Source organism: Mytilus trossulus, chromosome 14, assembly GCF_036588685.1.
Source record: "Mytilus trossulus isolate FHL-02 chromosome 14, PNRI_Mtr1.1.1.hap1, whole genome shotgun sequence".
In the NCBI taxonomy this organism is placed as follows: domain Eukaryota; kingdom Metazoa; phylum Mollusca; class Bivalvia; order Mytilida; family Mytilidae; genus Mytilus; species Mytilus trossulus.
In genome coordinates, this window is record NC_086386.1 from 71,489,378 (window position 1) to 71,503,926 (window position 14,549).

Here is a 14,549-nt window from a genome sequence, read left to right on the forward strand (position 1 = left end):
CCTCAACTTTGTGAAAGTAATTTTTTGTCAAAATGTTATGAAAATTAAAAGAGCCAAATGAATGTTGGTCAAGGTGTTAAATATCAAGCCGAATTCGACGTGCTAACGAAACACTCATATCTGCATGGCATGACCTAACAAATCAATTGCCATGATTGAAAAGAAACTGATCACTTTCTAACTTGATTCTTTTTGTATTGTTCATGTTGTTTTTCTTCATTTTTTTTGGGGGGGGTTGTCAAACTGTGTTTGGTGCAACTTTGATAAATTCGTTCTATGTTGTTTTTCAAAGATAAAGAAAAATCATCTTTTACAATTTTATTACATCAAGTACTGCAATGGCTTACATCCTCTCTACGGACAGACTCTCTGAAAAACACAATACTATAAATCAACAGACACATAAAAATAACTTATATCTAATCATTCAAAATTGAGATTACATGATATCCTTGACACGAAAAGTTTGATGAAAATTTTTAACTTCGCTATCATGTATCAAATGATGCATTTGTTCGGTAAGCAGGAAATAGTTTAGTAATGAATCTAAAAATGCATCAATTGGTAAAGTTTACTTATATATATATACCCTACGCACTAAATTCAGACATTCTTGTTATTAAATTTAAGAAAAATTAGTGTGAAGATATGCTGTATTTTGAGATTTTTGGTTCTTTTTTGGTGTATTTAAAAGAGGGTGGTAATGGGTTATTTTCATTCAACGTTTCTTATTTAATGTTCAACGTGTTTGTATTTTTTTATTTGACGTTATTTGTGCCTCCTTCAACCTGTACTGCTTCTTTAATTTTACTTGCATCGTGATTTTCAAATGCTTATTTTGCGTACTCTTTAATTGTCAAATAAATTGCAAACACTATGCAGGGATTGTCAAGAAAAAAAAAATGATTGATTTTTTTTTTTGTGATAAGGCGGAAAGGCCCATGATGTTGTTCCTTTATTTGCATTTTAGGAGTTAAGACGATAATTAAACAGTTTTTTAAAAGCCTTTATTCATTTATATCATAAATATGTATACTAAATAGGGAATAGTATGTAAAACAGAGAGTGTATATATAAAAGAGGACAGTAAGTCAGTCACAAAAGATTCACATAAAAGTTTGTTTTTTTTTATCGTCAAAAGTTCATGACAGAAATTATTTAACGTTCAACTGAAGTTTTCATGATACATGATGATGTTGTGGTTATATATTAATTATGTGAAGGCAATATATTATCTCCTATTAAAGGTCAAACGAAGGTGTTTACTTACAAGTTTGTACTCGCATATGTAGCGATAAGCATCGGTACAGACTGATTTCAACCAAAACCAAGAAGTTCCGGATTTAAAAATGAAAACACAGACTTCATTATAGTTAAAAAAATCTGAAATGATTAACCGAAAATTTAATTCGTATTTCGTATTAAATAACGCAAAACGGATAATTCCAATTCATTGATACCATTTTAAGAGTTAATTCGTATTTTGATTGCATTAGAAAAAACCAAAAAAAATAAAAAAATATACAAAACGATTGTTTTTTAAATCCATTAGTCGAAAACAAACTGTATTACTTATTGTTTGGAGTGAGCAAATGCTCCGTGTTGAAGACAGTTATTTGACCTATGATGTGGTTTGGCTGGAGAGTTGTTTCATTGACACTTTAATATATCTATCTTCTTATATCTATTCACAATGCCATAGAAAAAAACGGAATTCTACCAAAAGAAAATAAAAGTAAACGAAATATAACATATAAAAACAAGCGGTGATATCAGGTACTCTGCAAGGGTGAGAAGATTCTGCCCAACTAGTGACACATGTTGGGTTGTAAATGTAAGTACAAGTTTGTAGTTCAGTCTAATTCGGTAGGTCACCTTCGGAAAATAACTACTCGTTCCCATTTTTTTATCATGTTATAGACTAAATGGACAAGTACTGAACAATATTAATCTTTTACGTTTTTTGTCCACCTTTCTATACACATATATTGTTGGACACCATGTACTGTCCTCTGCATGACGCTTCTTTTGTGTTGTTTGTTTGCTGTCTCATCGACGTATGGTGTATATACTTTTGCTAAATTATCATAAAGTTTACCCTCTCCAAATGGGAGATCATTAAATGATAATGAACCATTTTCTATGGCAAATGTAAAGTTTCCGTCGTTGTCTATATCATTTGCACCAGTCCATACATCTTCATCTGCAAAGAATTACATGTAAATGAGCATCATCGAAAATCAGTAGATTAAGAAAGAAAGGAATGAAAATAAATATGCGATGTCAAACTGTGATATATCGGTAAAAGATGCATCATTTTTATCATTCAAACTGATTTAACTTGAACACGGGTTCATGGACACATCTTTTTTTGAAATGAATTTGATTGATAAATATTCAGCAAAAGGCCATTATTTGGTCCAAAAATTACTGCAAATTTAAAAGTTTTCATACATATTCTTAACTAACTTTCCTCGTTTTTTTTATCAAAATTTAAGTATATTTTAGATTGAAAAAGTATGTGCACACCCATAAAACAACTTTATATTTAGTTAGATTATGTCAATAGTTACGATCAAGCTTCTGTAATTTTTTGTTATTGTTTCTTGGCTGCGCACGAAGTATCCACAACGAAAATTAAGATAGAAAACTGCATACATTCTGTATTTTTATCGTTTTTGTGAAAACAGTACATATTTTGACGTCATCAGATAAAAAATCTTTATTGTTTTCATTTATATGTCTTGTCCTTATGCATTTCTAAACATTATGTGCCAATTTAATTATCAAAGATTTATTTTCTTGGGCCTAAACCAGGTTTTAATGCCCCTCTATCAAATTTGCATTATTGGATCAAAACTTAATCGTTTTCTAGAGAGAAAAAAAGGTATGACATAAATACCGACATGGATGAAAATTTGAAAAAAGTCCTTAAAGCTTGATAAACTTTCAAAGAAACAAGATTAATCAATTCTGTTGAGGTTACAAGCAACGAATAATATGAGTTACATCAATGTGAACTGTTTTAATATTTGCCGCAACTGACTGGGTAAAACATGATGGATTAAACCTGATTTAATAGCTAGGACAAGATTAAAATCATAATTTATAGTATAAGGTACCAGTCAAGTAGTTAAATTAAAAGCAGGTCATCCATTGTAGTCTCGCAATAGTTACCAAATCTACTTAGTCACATCAGTTTGTTTTAATCTTTTTTATTTTCAAGTTGTAACCAGTTTTTGTAAACCTTCTTTCGTTTTTCAAGATGTGACCAATTGAAATTAGTTATATCAGATGTTTTACCTTCTTAAGTTTTGGAAAGTCTTTGGGAAAAAATATTGTATCGTTAAACGAAAGCCTTTTTAGGACCTAAAAAAACATAATTCAAAGTCGAAATCACGTTTACATCGTTATATCAGAAAATGAAAAATTGTTTTCACACAATAAAATAGTTATCACACATTTTTGGAACTAGCTACACCATTTTTAATATTTGTAAATCTTAATAACTAATCAAATTCGTTGTCACTAATTGTGTAATAGGTGATAACGGATTAATGTCGTAATCACAGTTGTTTTTTCATTTTATAATTCATGATTTCTTAAAAACTTCATTTAAAAATAATTATTCATACATTCTCAACTTACGAATATTCAATTCATTTTGAACAGCATTGGCTTCTTGTTCAGTGTTCGGTCTCCACAGGTAGGCACCATCTGTCGAGGCACAATTATCCTTAAATTTAGTAAGATGACATTCATATAATATTTACCTACCGTTCCTTTTCGCAGATTTCGTGGGTATAGATGAACCACGAAATTAAATCTTCAACGAATGACAAATTTTCTATACACTTGTATATAGATGAGGTATAAGTGCCAATGAGACAACTCTCCATCCAAGTCACAATTTATAAAAGTAAACCATTATAGATCCACAAGTACGGTCTTCAACACAGAGCCTTGGCTCACACCTAACAGCAATTTATAATCGGCCCCAAGCAATTTCTAGTGTAAAACAATTCAAATAGGAAAACCAACGGTCAAATATATATATAGAAATATAGAGAAACGGGAAACACTTCAGAACCGAATCAACAAATGACAACTACTAAACATATGGTTCCTGACTTAGGACAGGTACAAACAGTTGCACCGGATTTAAAAGTTTTAATGGTACCACACCTCTACATTTATCTGAACCAATAGTGGAATATCTCAATATAGAAAGACACACTATAAAATATCTATTGAAATGGCTTTACTTAATCAAAAGAAGTAGTAACACAAATGAACATACACAGAACGAATAAATTTTAATTATGCTACAATAAAAATACAAAATAATAATAATAAGGGATGAATAATAAATAAAAAGTTTAATGTTTAAAAATTTCAGGAAAACGTCAAACCTGAAAACAATCAACCAATTGCAATAATTTTATACACAGGTAAACTGTTTTGTTGTTACACGTATAAGGTATTCTTCTTTTATCTGTATTACCTTCCGTTTAGGAACACCAAGAAATATTTTGTATAGCAATACAACTATTCTGAAAATTGGTACACGTGGGGTGAATATAACAATAAAACTATAAAATTGATGCTCGACAAAACTTCGTGTTCTGTATATTTAAGTGCCAGGGGTGTGATGTGTATACAGTATAAAAGAAGAAAGAAAATAATATCGATGTTCATAGTACGAAGAAGTGAAATTATATTAATTCCAAACAATTATCAAAGCTGGTATATTGGCCAAATATATGTATGCTCTAGTTTTCTCTATTTCACGAAAACCGTATTTTGACTCCGGGTTCTTATAATTTTTTTGACAAGTGTTCTCTGTGGTAGGATATTCTGGTAGTCCGGCAATACAAGGGCAACCATAAGAAGCTAAATCAAATATATGATCGGTGTAATGTTCGGGTAGCGGTGGTTAACTGTTGGTTTTTTTCGGATATAGCCGTGTATAGAAAAAGTAAATTTTCGCTTAAATTTGTAGGTTGAAATTTTGGATTTGCTTATTTTCTTCGCTCTTGCTTGACCAGTTTACAAGATATTCTACCACAGAGAAGGTAACCTGTGGAAAATATTAATTTCCGGAGTCAAAAGTCGGTAGTTAGAAAAAGGTCTGTGAGAAGTCAGAATTACACCAAAGACCATTCAGTTAGTTTGTTGTACTAGTACAATAATAATTATAATCTATTATCAACATATCATTGTTGATTCAGATAGAATTATGTCAAAATAATGTCGACTTCGTTTAACACCACCTAAAACGTCACATGGTATTTAAATATGAAAAAAAAATAATCTTAAACAAAATTAATCAGACTTTCAACAACGTACTGTATAAATCAAAAACAGATACAATGACATAATTATAAACACTATAGAAAAACTTCGTCATTCTTCGTAAATTAAACCAGGTAGTAATGGGGATTAACTAACATACTCACCGCAGCTGTATTCCAGTTAACTTGCTTATGACCACTAGTGTAATAACAATTAACACTACTTGTTTGGTTTGATAATAGCTTGAACCCTTTTGGGCAAGTTTCTGGAACACATGGCGCTTTTAAAACTAAAAAAGAATACAATTGTATCCACAATCGAAATAAAATCATAAAAAGATAAAGCGATGGCGTAATTGCAATAACGTTATAAAAGCAGCACGATGTTTAAATTTTACAGAACGTCATTAAAGAAAAAACGGTACCAATCATCTGCTTCTGATGCGCATTTCGACAATCAGTGACTCGTCATTGATGCTGGGGGCCAAACTATTTGAAATTCACAAGCTAATTAAAAACATGAAGAGCCATAAACCAAAATGAACATAAACGTATAGCCAAAGCTGGACAAAGATTCAGAGCTTTGCATGCGGAAAATATGTTCCTTCATTTTGAATAAAACAAAGAATATTTGGAATGATTGCCAATAAAACAACTCTTCACAATAATACAAATTGCTGTGCATTAAATGCATGAACATTTGTATCTTACACATCAGTTTATGATAGAAAAAACTAAAACTGAACACAAGGAAGAAAAAGAGAAAAAAGAAGAAAGGAAATATTAACAACAAAGATGAATATAAAAAAAAAAAAAGTAAAGGAAAACAAAACAAAGTTCGTGGTATCCAACGAATAAAAATGATTCCACAGTAGGTTAAAACATTACAGCTGACGTGAGGCATTTCTCTTTATTGGTTGTATATCAATCGTCGTTTTTGTTGAAAGTAAGTCGACTTTTAGTTATTGAATATAAAAATAATTGCACAAAAAAAACAACACATGTAAACCCGAATTGTGCTTCCCAAGTGTGAACTATGCAGACGTTTAGTCAAAACATAAGGAAGAACAAACAAAATCTGAAAATTGTAACACAAAGAAATTGTCAAGGACACAGCTGAAACAACTTTCACAATTGCTTTGTCTTCTACTGGTAAACTGCAAACGTGATATTTTCAGTACAAACTTGTCATGCTTAGATGTTTTCTCTTTGTTGGTTGTACAAAACGCCATCATCGTCGATGTTGAGCACAAAATATTTCAGAAAAGGGAATGAAAAACTGTTCCATGCTTCTTTTCTCCGAAAATAACTATCTATGTCTATGAAATTCATTTGCATTTCATTCGATTTGATCAACAGTGACTGCAACTATTGCCTGATTTATATGTCTACTTACATTTGCAACATGGTCGGTCATCGCAGCATTTTCCGTTATACGTCCAATTAGACCCGAAAGTTTCTTTACATGGAACACCTTTTGTTCCACAGGTACCGATGCATATTCCAGAAATAACTGAATAGTAATGTAATCCGATACAATATAGCTTAATTTACTTTCATATATACATTTATATTACACAATAGGAATATAAATGTAAAGTCATTGTTTATTTCTAAAATTAATTTGCTTAACCATGTTGAATATAGGACACAAAGAAGATTTTTTTTAATTTGAAGAAAAAGTTTATATATATTGTTGTTGCGTTATGATTTCTCATAAATAAAACTTACTCAATTTGCTCGAGATGCTCGTAACTCTGCTTAGAAGTTTTAAAGTCAGTTCTTCCTAAATGCAGATGTTTTTATTGTTCTTATGTCAACCTAGGAAAGTAGTGTTGAACAGTTGTGTACAGCTTTGTAGCTCGACAAAAGTACGGATGTTATCGTTGTAAACTGAAGGTGTTTACCCCCAATTACTATAAAAACAAATGGTAGAAAAATGTGTTAACATGATTGAATATCTGTAACATAAAAAGGTTAAACCTCTGTATGTCTCATTTGGCTCTCGAATGCAGAACGTTTGATCAGAGTGAAAGGATCTTACCTTTCATATTATTAGAGAGTCAATCAGCCTTATCGTTAATCTTCACTACAGCGTTTAAAAGAGAAAGGATACTTACTGCCGGCATTTGACAAAATTGTGCAAAAGATGAAAACAATCAAACAACAATACTTCATTATAATTCTGAAATGAAAACTCGTCTATATTAATTTATACTTGATGCTATTTAGAAATACACTCATTATAGATACAGGATTGAAATTTTATATTTGCGCAAGTCGCGAGTTTTTATTACAAATATGTAATCATTAAGAAAGAATCACATACCAGAAGTAAGCGCAGTCAGCTTGTATGCATTAAATGTTATATTTTGATCACTAATTTCAAGTTCCAAATCTATGTAACAATTTGAAAACCAAAGTCGAAACTTACAAATAGAAGGGTTTGGATGATATATGAAAGTACTCTCAGGTTGTAAGCATTGATGTTGTTTATATGTTTGCTTTCAAAATATCTGATCAACAAGACTGCTATTCACTTTTCATGTGTTAAAATCGGAAGTGGGTAATCGGACTGTCAAAAATTAAAAAAACAAATTGTGGAATTGTTTGTGTTAGGGATTAGTACTGATTTTTTGTTTTAAATTTTGTTGTTTGTGATTTTCTAATTTGAATGTCATTGTTGTTTAAAAGTATTACAGTCTTATTTATCATAAATGTGTTTGAAATTCAACATGTTATATTCAGTCAAGTTTAAGGTGGTACCCAACACTTTTACTAAAATTAATTTGGCTCGTTTAATTTTCATCAAATTTTGAGAATGTATTTACTTTAACCCTTTATTGAAATATAAAAATTTTGAAAATTTTGAACCAACCATTTTGTCACAAAAAATATACTAGTTATATAGCAGTTTGACAAACACCAATTTAGATCATTGAGAAGCTTAGTATTCCCTTTTCAACACTACGTAGTTAAAACGTTTAGCTGACTTGACAGAGATATCTCCCTGTAGTGTTAGGTACCACCTTGAGGGTAACAAAACATCCGAAAATTTACAAATTTGGTATGACTTATTATTAGATAAAAACTTAATTACTTGTTTCCTTTAATAATGTAATATTAAGAAAAGTATGTGTTGTGCAATTTCAACATATAATACTTCAGAGAAGTTGTTCTGTAACGAAAATGTAACAGAATCCGAAAAGTGCTTGAAAGTGGATTAACTTATTCAAAATATATATTTGTTACTAGGTTGTAAACGACAATGCCATGCGTCGTTGTCTGACGTAGTTGATTTCAACTTTCAGTACACTTTAATATTACTTATTACTTTAAAACAATTTTTCATTGCTAGCATAGTTTATATGTTTAGTCTGTTCGGTGTCTGTGTGTCATGTCAACCTCTTTTTAATTTTGAAATTTATTGAGGGTTTTTCTAAAATCCTTTCCGCCTTTTAAAAGAGTTTTTGTTTGTTTGATTTTTTGAATAATAAAAGTATATTTTATCTGTAATCATTAACCGTTATAATGAGTTTGAAACAGTCGAAGAACGCATTGAAATTTCAAAAAGTAATGCATCTTTCTACCGGAAGAAGGAGAGAGTATAAAAACGAAGGCATTCGACAAAAGACAAAAATATATCAAAACCAGACAACACAATGGCAAAAAAGAAAAAAAAACATGGACTAATGTCAGGTTAAATGTCAATATCTCTCAGCAAACAAGATGGCGATGATGGCCGTAATATTTACGAAGAATTGATTAAATAAAATTAACGGTACCAATTTTATTGCACCAGATGCGCATTTCGACAATACATGTCTCTTCAGTGATGCTCGTGGCCAAAATATTTGCAATCCAAAGCTTATATAAAAGATGAAAAGCTATAATCCAAAAGGTCCAAACTTCTTTTTGAAACTCTAAAGTTCTCAGCAAACAAGATGAGCCAAAATTTATCTGATGGAATACACTGTTATTATCTTTGAATTGTATTGAACATATTTAGATTAAAAGTATATCATTTGTAAGAAAATAATTGAACACGTACCTCAATTTGTAATGGCAGACCTGTTGGTAGAACGATTATTTTTCAAATGAAGTGGCTACTTTTAAAGATAGCATGTTAAAACAAAGTGCGTGGTGAATGTTTTGCGTAGTTTATAACAACGATTAGTGACATATGTTTGGTTTTTTCCCCTAATATTGACTAATTAAGCAAATATTGTTAAATGTATTACTTCCTTTACCTGTTATTTAAATGTTGTTCACTTCTAGGTCGATATTATAATTGAATCAACAAAATAATACATAAAAGAAGATGTGGTATGATTGCCAATGAGACAACTAGCCACAAGAAAGAAAATGACACAGAAAGTATTAATAATAGGTTACCGTTAGGACTTTGACATAAGCAAAGGCCAAACCACATAGGCAGCTATAAAAAGATCCCGAAAATGAAAAATGTTAGACAATTCAAACGAGAAAAAACTATCGGTCAGATTTATGTACACAATAATGAATGAAAAAAATGAGCAACACATCAACAAACGACAACCATAAGTTACAGGGTCCAGAATTATGACAAGCACATGCATACAAAACTGGTCGCGAGTAAACATGTTAGCAGGATCCTGACCCTCCATCTCACCTTTGACACTGACAACCACTAAACTACAGGTTATGTGACAGGCTCAAACCAATTCAAATGTACCAACCTTCCCCTATCCAGTGATATTTGTGTAACAAATACATCATCAGAAAAAACTTCTGTTGAAAAGGCATAACTTATCAGATGGATACAAACAGAAACACATCTTACAAAACGCAACGTAGACGTGTACGAGTACTTAAACATCACAACCACAGAAAAACACTAAGACCTTATCCACGAAATGAGGATGAGGTCAAGTGAAATCTGTATGGGGGCATGACGACTTTACAAGGTATGCATATACAAAATATAATTATCCTATACATACAACTCATAATAAGAGAGATATTTATATTACAAAATCGTCCACTTTAAAGTAGTCCCTGGATCATGAACATTAGGTTAAGGACGGTGGCATTTTCGTAAAGATTACAAAAGTCGTAGGCTGACAAATATCATGCATCTAAGAATCAATTGTGAATCAGTGCATATTCAACATCAGATTGATTTAGTAAACTTGTCATTAATAGTCACGCCCTTGTGAAATGCCAAAATACAGGTATTGACAAAATGTAAAACCATGAATGAGCATATGCAAATATCAATGATATTTAGTTTGATTTATAATTACTGAAAACAAAATCAAGTTCGATACCAGGAACAAGATATTCAGAGATTTTAGTACAGTGTTGTTTGGTAACCTATTAGAATACATTTATTCAAAGGATTGATGAGATAACCCGGATTGTTTCAAAATTTCCGTCTCGGTAAACAGCATCTCTGTAAAAATGAGGATGGATAAACTCTACAGTTGCTACCAAACTTAAAAACCGAATCTGTATATCTAATGATAATATTAGCAGCATTTTAAAATAATTTCTGGTGAAGAAAACTCTGACTTAATAATTTACTCGTAAAACATAGATAACGTACGTAACATGCGAAACATCAACATCTAAAATTTCAAAAAAAAATAACAATAGTGAACAAAATATCGTCAATAGTGAACAAAATATCGTTAATAGTGAACAAAATATCGCCAATAGTGAGCAGCACATCGTAATTAGTGTACAAAATATCGTCAATAGTGAACAAAATATCGTCAATACTAAACAAAATCGTCAATTGTGAACAAAATCGTCAATTGTGAACGCAATACCGTCAATTTTACCATAAAAATTCAAACTACAGTTTTCCGAGCTAAACAGAAATATCTATATCTATGAAAAGACAGTTATTGTCGTTTATATTTGATTTATTTCAAGTATCTTTTGGGGGTAAATTTGGGCAGCATATTCAGAAAACGCTTGACTATTTAACAAATAAAGTCACCAAGATGTCTTTACTGAGTTTAGTCATTTTGGGAAATTGAATTTTGCAATTCAAGATATGAGGTATCAACAATTTTACAAATTTTAAATGTATTTGTGTTGACATGGTGTGCAAATTTACTGCTGGCATATCAAAATTTATGATTAATAATCTGTATATAATATGACACTTCCAGTGCTGGCATATCAAAATTAATGATTAATAATCTGCATATAATATGACACTTATCTGCAAAGCTTTGATTAACGATTTCAGAATAAGGCATACTATACTTTATCATTCAACTCTCAACATAACAGTTTGCCAGACGTTCGTCTTTTTTGCACACGACTCATCAGAGGGGCTCGAATCAGAAAACCAAAATGGAAGACCAAGCGATATCAATTTGTTTTGTATGAACATTTATGTAATTTATGTAACTATAACAACGAATCAAGATGCAGATTTCTCTTGGCTGAAATTCCAAAGGACATAAAAGACCCATGGCTATTCGGAATTTCCGATTTGAAAGTGTCGTGTAGGTATATCTTGAGTTGTATATGAAGGGTTAAGATCTTGGTATATTATCAAAGCAGTATATATTATGTCATTGACATACGCAAACGATGTAGTGTTGAGATTTGTATGCGAGATCAATAGCATAAAATTCTCATAGTGAAAACGCAGCAAAATTTGACGTATTTAAAGATAGGTGAGGATGAAAATTAATGGTCTGATTTAGATCTGATAATTATCAACAACCTAACAGACTTATTTTTGCAGTATATTAACGTCTGATTTTTTCTTCAACTCATTGCATGGTATTATACTCGACTTGTTATATTCGTATCTGTGGTGTGTCTCCCGTTCTTGTTTAATACAATTACTTGTTCTGTCATTGATTGGACATTTTATTCAAATTCTTTCATTATATATTATCATAAATATAAAGATGTTTCGTTTGAGGTATATGAAGAGTATTGTTTTTATAAAGTGTTGAATTTCATATATGTATTACTATCATATTTCATTTTGATATTGCTATAGTATTTTGATAGATTTAAATATAAAGCAATTAAAATACTGTTGTAATACTAGCTAATTATGAAAAACGGAAAGTGGTAGGCTTGGTGTTTCTTTGTTAATATAATTGATTATGCAAATTATATAATTCTTTATGTTGTTCGTGTAACATCTTTTATTATTCGTCATCAATATATTAATTATGATTTCATCAGCAAAATTTAACTTGTATTTTTCAATGTACTCTGATAATATGAATAATATGCATATATATATTATTAGTCATTGTTATATATATTTTGTCCCCTTTATAACCAAGACGATCCGGTACATCTCCAATTGCTAGATTGTTCTTTTATAGACGTATATATATACAAGTATATGACATATTCAATTATCTACATAGCATATGCTACTTATTTACCATGTTTACAAAGCTTGAAGTAAAGATTTCAGAATAAGGAATAGTATAATTGATTTAGCAATCCTCAACTGTTTGCAAGCCGTGCGTTTTTTTAAAACACTACTCATCAATTGGGCTAAAATCAGAAAATAAGATATTAAATTGGAAGACCAAACGATATATGTTGTTTGTATTGATAGTTATGTAATTATATTATCGTTAAAAACGAGTCCAGATCTAGATCGTCGTCTTGGTTGCAATTCCAAAAGTACATACTAAGACACATGATGATTTATAGATTGTTCTACCTGGGAAGTGTCGTGTAGGTATATCTTTAATTGCATGTGAATGGTTAAGACCTTATTTCGTTATCAAGCAGTATATGGCATGCCATTAGGTCCGAGACCACAATTGTCGTTTCTTGATTTTCGTTGTCCACGAATATAGTCCCTATAAAATTTATTTCTCCATGTTTAATGCCTCAAATTGCAAGTAGGGGAAGAAATTACACTGTAAAAAACTAGAGGCTCCAAAGAGCCTGTGTCGCTCACCTTGGTCTATGTGAATATTAAACAAAGGATGCATTTGAATTCATGACAAAATTGTGTTTTGGTGATGGTGATGTGTTTGTACATCTTAATTTACTGAACATTCTTGCTGCTTACAATTATTTCTATCTATATTGAACTTGGCCTAAAAGTTTTAGTCGAAAATGTTAGTTAAAATTTACAAATTTTATGAAAATTGTTAAAAATGCACTATAAAGGACAATAACTCCTTAAGGGATCAATTGACCATTTTGGTCATGTTAACTTATTTTTGGGTCTTACTTTGCTGTACATTGTTGCTGTTTAAAGTTTATCTCTATCTATAATAATATTCAAGATAATAACAAAAAACGGCAAAATTTCCTTAAAATGACTAATTCAGGGGCAGCAACCTAACAGCAGGTTGTCCGATCCATCTGCAAATTTCATGGCAGATTGATCTTGACCTGATAAACAATTTTACTCCCTGTCAGATTTGCTCTAAATGCTTTGGTTTTTGAGTTTTAGCCAAAAACTGCATTTTACCCCTATGTTCTATTTTTAGCCATGGCGACGCAGGCAGGTTAATGCAGTTTAAAAAAAATTAGCAATGATTTTCGGTGTTTGCATCGCAATCTAAATCTGACGTCATTTTCCTAACCATTCGACACGTGATTGGCTAGAACGTTTCGTCGACGTCAAATTTGAGCTTGTCACCAACAGCTGATCGGGCACCTTGTTATGATAGAAGTCAGTGTCTTCAATTCGACAACAACACGTTAATATAGATGTGGGTTGCTTATATTTTGAGGTACGTTAGTTTTAAATTATTTCAGCCTTCTTCCGAGGATCTTGGATATTCATTTCATTTACGATTATGAATGTAGTCTGAAGAGAAAGCTGTATGTTTACTTAAAAAATGTGGTTATTTACAAGTTTCGCTGTCAACATGATGTGGGCAGTCTGTTGAAACTTCCTTTGAATTAATTTTTCACTTAACACTATTTTACTTGCTTATAAACAATCCAATCTTTATTAGATATTGACTTTATAAATATAGTTTCACGTCGACAGTTTGCAGACTGACCAGGGATGCATTCATGCGGGTCAAATGCAACGTAAGGAGTAGAATTTGTTAAAATGTCCGAACAACATGCCGGCTGAGGCCCGCCACCTTTCACCTATGCCTTTATCCCCCCCCCCCCCCCCCCCCCAACACCACCACCACCACCTTAACATTTTCTTTAAATATCTATTAGGTATATTTGTACCTGAATCTTAATGGATCGCATGTTAAATCATTCCTTATTCCAATTTATAACATATTGTAGAAGTAA

At 31.2% G+C, this 14,549-nt stretch overlaps 1 protein-coding gene across 3 annotated transcripts; it reads right to left on the reverse strand.

The window, feature by feature from the left end:
- Window positions 1–303: 303 nt before the first annotated feature.
- Window positions 304–9,454, reverse strand: LOC134696920 (tetranectin-like protein). Of its 3 annotated transcripts, XM_063558888.1 has the most exons (8): window positions 9,346–9,454; window positions 7,415–7,479; window positions 6,691–6,807; window positions 5,460–5,584; window positions 3,649–3,736; window positions 2,099–2,203; window positions 1,271–1,383; window positions 304–369 (listed from the first exon to the last, which is right to left on the reverse strand). In XM_063558888.1, exons 2-8 carry the CDS (start codon window positions 7,470–7,472, stop codon window positions 355–357), a joined length of 621 nt encoding a protein of 206 aa, XP_063414958.1. In that variant the 5' UTR covers window positions 7,473–7,479; window positions 9,346–9,454; the 3' UTR covers window positions 304–354. The 3 variants fall into 3 exon arrangements, with proteins under 3 accessions (XP_063414958.1, XP_063414956.1, XP_063414957.1); XM_063558886.1 differs by lacking the exon at window positions 304–369 and having other exon boundaries at window positions 1,221–1,383; XM_063558887.1 differs by lacking the exons at window positions 304–369; window positions 1,271–1,383 and having other exon boundaries at window positions 1,446–2,203.
- Between the last annotated feature and the right edge of the window lie 5,095 nt (window positions 9,455–14,549).

What these genes read in the sequence shown, in the direction of transcription:
- LOC134696920 (XM_063558886.1), bottom strand. Translation starts at nt 7,472, where the DNA reads ATGAAGTATTGTTGTTTGATTGTTTTCATCTTTTGCACAATTTTGTCA. An exon ending in TCAAAATGAATTGAATATTC is followed by an intron (nt 2,204 to 3,648) that starts GTAAGTTGAGAA and finishes AATTCTTTGCAG; the next exon opens with ATGAAGATGTATGGACTGGT. An exon ending in TGATCTCCCATTTGGAGAGG is followed by an intron (nt 1,384 to 2,098) that starts GTAAACTTTATG and finishes TAATCATTTCAG; the next exon opens with ATTTTTTTAACTATAATGAA.